Here is a 6,657-nt window from a genome sequence, read left to right as displayed (position 1 = left end):
GGTTTAATTAATCACCATATACCAAATTCCTTATTATGTAGGTTCAACTTAATTTAATTTCCACATATATTTCAAATTTAGAAATAAACTAAAATTAAGTAAATCAGTATTGTTACATAATAATGTTTTCAAAATAAATTTTGTTACACAATTAAAAAACTGATAAATTTTATAGGAATAGTATTATAAGCCACACAAATATTATTATAAAATTAGATAATACATAACACCAAATTGTATAATTTATTGATATATTTTATTGTATAACCTAAAATATTTTAATATTAAATAAAACCCGCACGGTCGTACACATCAAGATATGTTAAAACACTTTAAAAGAAACTTTCTCTATATGACATCACTTGATACGGAAGTTTTATTTGAAGAAGTATTGGATAATTTTTTTTTTAACGAATGTTAAATTTGTATTTACCAAAACAAATTTTATATACAAAGTGCATCATGTTTATATGATTTACAACCGGAAAAAGCTTACTCCATCCTACCAAATCAAAAAGAAAGAGTCCCTCCGTGACAATTAATATTAGATTTAGTTTATTCTTAATTTTTTTTTAATGATCTTTCTTTTTTTTGAATAATATGTAAAATTTATTCAGAAAAAGTATTTATTACAGCCAAAGCAACATGAAGTTGAAAAAACCTTTAAAACACAATTTTGCTATCTAGTTGAAAGCCATAGTTTCAGAGAGCCTTCATGATGCCGTATTCTCTTGGAATCCAGAGTAAGACACCGATTTGAATTGTCTTGTCTATCATAGAGATCAGCTGTCCTGCAGGAGCTGGCTGAGACCCATGACGCCGACTGTTTCTTTCCCGCCAGATGGAGTGTAGCGTAGCTTGGAATGTGTAGCGAAGAAGGTAGAGATTCAACTTTGATATATTTTTATCTTCTAGGATTCCTTGCCATTGATTAGAGTAGCGAGAGGGAAGAAGTCTCTGCACTAGCCTCGACCATATCTCCTGTGAATAACTACAACTAAAAACAAGTGATCTCTTGTTTCCAATTGTTGTGTGCACAAAATGCAAGTCGCATCAATACCCCTATTCCATGATAGCATTCTATCTCCAGTCGTTAGCCTGTTAAGTACTGCTAGCGAAGCCATAAAAGCGTACTTCAGCGTTGCGTGAGCGAACCAGATACTTGAGTGCCAAGTAACTGTAGGGGCAGGGCTTCGAAGAAGCGACCATGTATTAGAAGTACTGAACTTTGGTTTAAACCCATCCATTTTGTACTTCCATACTGAGATATCCTCCTCAATCGTCATATTGCTTCTCTGTTTTTGAAGTGCTTCTTCTATCAATGTATAGAGATCCGATTGATACCGCCGTGGACGTCTTGAAGCAGCCTTCTCCACATTTGCGCTCAAAGAAATCCCCATGTCTATACACCCTCTAATTCCCGTGAGATCCAATAGACGACCCATATCAGACCAAGCATCATACCAAAACGAGGAATTTTTACCATTCTTCACCTCCACTCGATGGAACTCCTTTGCCTTATCTCTATACTTTTAAGATTTTTCGCCGCATCCATGAGCCCAAAGTTGTGCTACTCTTTACTGCCAGAACGTCTCACTCTTGATCAAATATGTTTTCACCCATCTAACCCAGAGAAACTGAGACGAAGTGATCGTCCATATGAGCTTTAAACAACACGTTATGTTTGTCTCCTTTAACGGCCTTAGTCCAAGACCTCCCTCAGATTTCGGCGTTGGGATTGTACTCCACGCCACCTTTGCTCGTTTCATATTTAGAGTTGGGCCAGACCACCGAAAAGCGCAACACAAACTATCAATCTCTTTCAGGCACGCTCCCGGTAAACAGAATGCTGACATCCAAAAGTCTGCAAGGCTAAGCAGTACCGACTTTATAAGTTGCAGCCTCCCAGCCATAGATAAGAACCGATTTGTCCACACTGATTCGCTTTTTTATTTTCTCAATAAGTGGTTGGTAATCCATCTTTCCCATTCGATTTGTTAGGAGGGTAAGTCCTAGATATCGAACAGGAAGCACACCAACTTCCATGTTAAAGCGATCTTGTAGCACTTGTCTTGCGTTGTCCGGAATTCCAGCACAATAAATGGTATACTTTTCGAGACTCATCATTAAGCCCGAGTAGATTTCAAACTGCTTGAAGACATCCATAATGCTTTCAATGGATCGGGTGCTTCCATCTGAAAACACAAGGATATCATCTGCAAAACTCAAGTGTGTAAGACTCAAATTTTTACACTTAGGATGGTATCCCATCCTATGCTCAGCAGCTGACTTGTCTAACATCTTTGATAGAACGTGCATGCTAATCATGAACAGATATGGTGAAAGGGCTCACCCCTGCCAAAGACCTCTTTCACTCTTGAAAAAGCCAGCTAGCTCGCCATTGACTTGGACTGAGAAAGATGCTGTTGTTACACAAAGAGAGATCCAGTGTATGAACTTCTCCAGGATTGAAATATCGATCTTTATCGCACATCGACGAGAGAATGAATCCTTGTGATAGTCCTTGACCAGTTCTGTTGCCAACAGAAGGTTCTCTATCAATAACCGGTCTTTGACAAACACAGACTGGTTCAAACTAATAAAGTCTGGAAGAACTTTCTTTAATCGATTTGCTATAATCTTCGAAATCACTTTGTATAGAACATTACAAAAAGAGATAGGATGATAGTCCTTCATCATCTTCGCCCCGGTGACCTTTGGAATGAGTGCCAGAATTGTTGTATTAACCCCTTTTGGTAGGTATCCTTTTTCGAAGAAGGACCGAACGCAATAAAAAACTCTGAGCCAATGATCGACCATGCTGACTTATAAAACTCAGCTGTGTAACCATCAGGGCCTGGAGACTTCTCACTTGGCATTGCAAATAGCACTTTCATAATCTCATCCGACCTCTTTTTCAAGGCCTTCTCTATCAGACGTAGAGCAACGATAGGATAATAAAGATTGCAGCTCAGTCACGTCCATACCCACAAAATTTGGAGGTTTGTGCTGCAAGAATTCACGGAAGTATCTCTCTGCTTCACTTTTTAATTTGCTCTGGTGATCGTACAATCTCTCCATCCGCACACTCTATCTCTCTGATTGAGTTCACAACTTCTCTTGCCGTTTCTCCACGATGAAAATATTTGTTGTTTTTATCTCCCACATCCAACCAGTGCATCTTTGATTTTTGCTTTAAAACCTTCTCCTCAAGCCCTGAAACAAAGTCCCATCTCTTATATGCTTGACTTTATGCTTCCATATTCTGTTGTGTTGGGTTTCTCATCATTTCATCCTGCTTTGTACAGAGATCCTCATAAGAAGCCTTTGACTTTGCTTAAAGATTCCCCATCCTTTCCTTCCCTAGATCCTTGATAACTGGCTTTAAGCTTTTAGCTTCTTTGAAAACCGAAACAGAGAAGAGGTTGATAAGAAAATTGGCTCAGTGTTGTGCCAATGCTGACCCACTGCAGGTATAAACTCCTCCAGCTCCGTAATAGCATTCACAAATTTGAAAGGCCTCTTTGGTTAATCTCAAACTTTAATTGGATTTGACAGCAAAGATGATCCGAGCATCTTCCACTCTTAAACACCGCATACGACTGAGGATAAGCGGCTAGCCAATGATCATTAAACATAATCCGTTCTAGCTTCTTGAAATGATCCCTTCTGTTCTTTTATTATTCCATGTGTAATGCGGTCCATGAGATCCTACGTCCATCAACGAGCAGTATTGCACTACTTCCCCAAAATCTTGCATTCCTTGCGTTACCATAGGTGTGACTTCGTGTAATGAGTGATCCTCTATATCAAGAGTCTCGTTAAAATCACTGTGGGAACAGAAATTTGCACAGTCAATATTTCGTATATTTTAGGAAAGTAGGAAAAACCCTAATTTCCCAGAGGTCCCGGATTTCTGAGAAACCACACGTCAAGCAATCAGAACACGACGATAACGGAAAATAAAATAAAAATCGTAAAAAAGAGCAAGAAGGATTTTATTCCGAATCTGCGTATGAGCGTAACAACAACAGGATAACGTGCTTCGGCTACGAGAGCTGTCGGCGAGATCCTAGTTCTAATACCCGAAGGTGGCTAAACCTAATTGAGTCGCAGCTCGGAAAACAAAAACGGAAAATTGCCTGAAATGCTCTAAGTGCTAAGTTGCTCTGAAAAAAGTGATGCCCTCTATGCCTCTCGCCTAGAGCTCCTTATATACTCCCTCCAAGGTCGGTTTACGCTTCCCCCTTTTGCCCTTAAGCCGTCATAGTCGAAAAATGGGAATATTCCATTTTTCCGATTTTCAAGATTATATGCGGAAAGTTTTCATTTATCCGCGGAAACTGATGCTTATCCTCCAAGCATAAACCGTCATAAGGTTTATGGGTTCTTAAGAAATCGTAAGTGGGCCTCGAATCAAGTTTAGGACCCTTTGGGCCGTCTTTTTAATTCAAGACGTTTTTACGATTTTTCCGATAAGGTTAAGTTTCCGCGGTTTTATCGTAAACCAAACGGACGATTCCATTTGATCGAGAGATCAAGAAATGGTTAGTCGTGGGTTGCGGAGAATATCTATACGGATAGTCGAGAATGCATAGTTTTATGTCGTATCGTCGTTTCGGAAGACTTCAGACGTTTCGGAAAATAGTTGATGTATGAATGCTCGGTCGCTATAGCGACCGAGCTGTAATTAAAACTCGGTCGCTTCGTGATCCGTTCGCTATAGCAACCGAGCTCTTTCTCGTGACCCGATCGCCATTGCGATCAGGTTTGTGCCGTGGACTGAGATCTGTTGTCCAAGCGTCCGAAACCATTGCAAAGCTACGATGCTCTTAGGATGTTTGTTTGCGGATGTTTGGACCTTTGATAACATTGTTCCGTTGATTTAAGAAATCGTTACTTTCCTAAATCGTTGATTTCTTAAGTCGTTGATTAAGAAATCGTTGTTTTAAAGAATTGTTGTCTTAAAACAAGATTTTAAGGAATCTGCCTTGGAACTTCAAAGAGGCCGTTCTCTCAAACCGCGAGGACCCAGAAAACGATTAAAATATCAAACCGAAGCCCTCGCCGAGACGGGTCTGGTGATCCTTGGTTGTTCCGCGATTGCCAAGCCGCATCCTTGGTTGTTCCGCGATTGCCAAGCCGCATCCTCGTGGTTTAACGATCTTTTGTTATCTCCGATGATAGTGTTTTAACGAGAACTTTGTTTAGTCGCGGAACCTTTTGCAAGGAGACGATTTTTAAGAAATCGTTGATTAAATAAATCGTAGATTTAAGAAATCGTTGATTTTAAGAAATCGTTGATTTAAGAAATCATTGATTTTCTTAAATCGTTGATTTAAGAAATCGTTGTTTTTAAACAAGATTTTTCCGCAAGTTTTTCGTATAAGTTTTCCTTGAAAACGTAGAAATTCTTAAGACGTATATTTTTATCGAATGTTTTGATACTAACTTCGTCGTCAACATGAACCTTTGGAGCTTGTTTCGACGCAGCGGACAAATCTATTCAAGAATTTTATCGTAAAAATTAGTTTAAGCAATTTTTACGAGAATTATCTTTTTCGAGGAATATTTTCGAAAGTTAATTTCGTTGTGACCGTTTTTGACCCCAACAGTTAGCCCCCAGCCCGTTAGAACCATGGATCGTAGATGAGAGGTTCTAGCGTGCGATAAGACAAGTTAGTCAAGTTAGGCGGAATTAACGGTTGAAAATGTCTGTTGAAAGTTGTACGTTCATTCTAAGAAGAGTGGAATCTTATAAGATTGGGGCTGCGCTTGATGAAAGCTGCCTACGTACCCTTTGTCAAAAGGAATCAAGCCATTCGTAGTTCGTCTTGGAGTTAAGATTTTTATGACCTGTTGTCCAGTGAGACTTTATCGTCTAGTTATTTCGAGCATGTTGATGTCGATGGTATTTCGTATTGGACCTTTGTCGGCTGCAAGAGTAGCCTCGGAGGCTGTTTATTTTGGCCAAGTTTGGCCTGTAAAAAATATTTTGCTCAAATCTATAAAATCGTGGTTTTTATAAATCGAGAGAACTTTCGTTTATCAAAGTTAGAGGGACAGGGTGTGAGTTGTCGTCTCATTCCTGCCTCTCCGATGATCACCGTATCCATCGATTGTACAAAGCGAGATTTTTCGCGGTTTACTGATTTACGCGAAGGTTCGTGAAACAGATAGACTTAAGTGAAGAGACAAGTTTTGGGATCTCATACCGGGTGTTGATACTATGTCTGTGAGATGTTAAGTACCAGCAAGGCTGGGTTTAGGGCAAGACCTAGGTTTACTTTCGGATTGAGGCTTTGCGATGACAAATCGGCTTTCGTTTTGCCTGTTTGCGATTTTAACCTGACTCGTACCGTTTTAAAATCCGCGAAATGTTATCAACTTATTATGATTTTTCTGTGTACGAGTCGGAGCTACTTCCTTTACGAAGCACTCAAACGAAATTTTGGTTTTCTTGTATAGCGCGCTATGGTATCCTGGTCGGATGTAAGAGAGTTACCCTTAGGTGGCTTGTCTGTTTAGGACGTTAGAGTTCGTTTGTTGTGATCAGCAACAACGATATAATGCCTTTTAGAAGGCATATGAAATTTTGGTCGAAAAACGTTTATTCGAGCATGAAGCGACGTCTCGCAATGCTGCGACTTTATTTTT

General features: G+C 39.5%; 1 protein-coding gene across 1 annotated transcript; it reads right to left on the bottom strand.

Annotated features, from left to right (window-relative positions):
- Nucleotides 1–962: 962 nt before the first annotated feature.
- LOC130500687 (uncharacterized) lies at nucleotides 963–1,769 on the bottom strand. Its single transcript, XM_056995627.1, has 2 exons — nucleotides 1,629–1,769; nucleotides 963–1,529 (listed from the first exon to the last, which is right to left on the bottom strand). Exons 1-2 carry the CDS (start codon nucleotides 1,767–1,769, stop codon nucleotides 963–965), a joined length of 708 nt encoding a protein of 235 aa, XP_056851607.1.
- Nucleotides 1,770–6,657: the final 4,888 nt, after the last annotated feature.

This window comes from Raphanus sativus, unplaced genomic scaffold (assembly GCF_000801105.2).
Source record: "Raphanus sativus cultivar WK10039 unplaced genomic scaffold, ASM80110v3 Scaffold0013, whole genome shotgun sequence".
Lineage (NCBI taxonomy): Eukaryota > Viridiplantae > Streptophyta > Magnoliopsida > Brassicales > Brassicaceae > Raphanus > Raphanus sativus.
Note: the sequence above shows the minus strand (reverse complement) of the source record. Positions and strands in the feature narration are given on the sequence as shown.